The sequence below is a fragment of the Pholcus phalangioides genome, unplaced genomic scaffold, assembly GCF_987345545.1.
Source record: "Pholcus phalangioides strain wild (caught in Gottingen) unplaced genomic scaffold, Ppha-v1.0 ptg000024l_1, whole genome shotgun sequence".
NCBI classification, from domain to species: Eukaryota; Metazoa; Arthropoda; class Arachnida; order Araneae; family Pholcidae; genus Pholcus; species Pholcus phalangioides.
This window is the reverse complement of record NW_028301616.1, coordinates 21,822,501-21,823,162: the sequence shown is the minus strand read 5'-3', so window position 1 is coordinate 21,823,162 and position 662 is coordinate 21,822,501. Positions and strand designations below refer to the sequence as shown.

Below are 662 nucleotides of genomic sequence, written 5' to 3'. Positions count from 1 at the left end.
CAACCATTATATTGTTGCCAAGCTAAGTTGAAAACTGGTCCATCTTGAACTGTATGATGTTTGAAAACAAAATATTCAAACCCCTCCCCAATACATGTTTAAATGTATGAAAATTGTTATAAAATTTATTGATGTATATGCATATGAGAAATGTTTTGATGTATCAAGTAAAATATTTTTTGATAATAATCCTGGTCTTTGATTTTTTTTTCCTTCAAGAAAATGCAAAATTTAATAAATGAAAAACACTGTAATTTTATTACTCCAAGCAATCAGATGGCAATTTATGACTCGTCTACCAACTGACGATGTGAACAGTACAATATGTTGCCTAAGCATAGAAATATAACAGTTCTAGATTTCAAAAGCTACTTTTCCACAAACGTCTTCATTCCCTTCAAAAGATTTATGTATAGTTTATGTTCGTAAGAAGTAAACAGACCCACCATACGATCACCGAACTCTGTGGACAGGCCTCTTTCTTCCAAATAGTTCATCAATAGATCATATAGGTACTGCAATTAAACACAATTTTATTTTTACTTTTTTAAACATGAAATTTAAATAAAAGATTGAGAAAATTAGATTATACACCAGTTGCCAGAATGTTCAGACTCCTTTTTTTAAAGAGGGTCATAGGAGAAAAAAATCTTTACCAACCA

At 30.1% G+C, this 662-nt stretch overlaps 1 protein-coding gene across 1 annotated transcript in view; it reads right to left on the bottom strand.

The window, feature by feature from the left end:
• Positions 1–230: 230 nt before the first annotated feature.
• The window catches only part of P32 (complement C1q binding protein P32), a 7,418-nt gene continuing 6,986 nt past the window's right edge, over positions 231–662 (bottom strand). Inside the window, exon 6 of the mRNA XM_089251213.1 lies at positions 231–515. Coding sequence (XP_089107339.1) covers positions 369–515 — 147 coding nt within the window. The 3' untranslated portion in view covers positions 231–368. The remainder of the gene's footprint in view (positions 516–662) is intronic.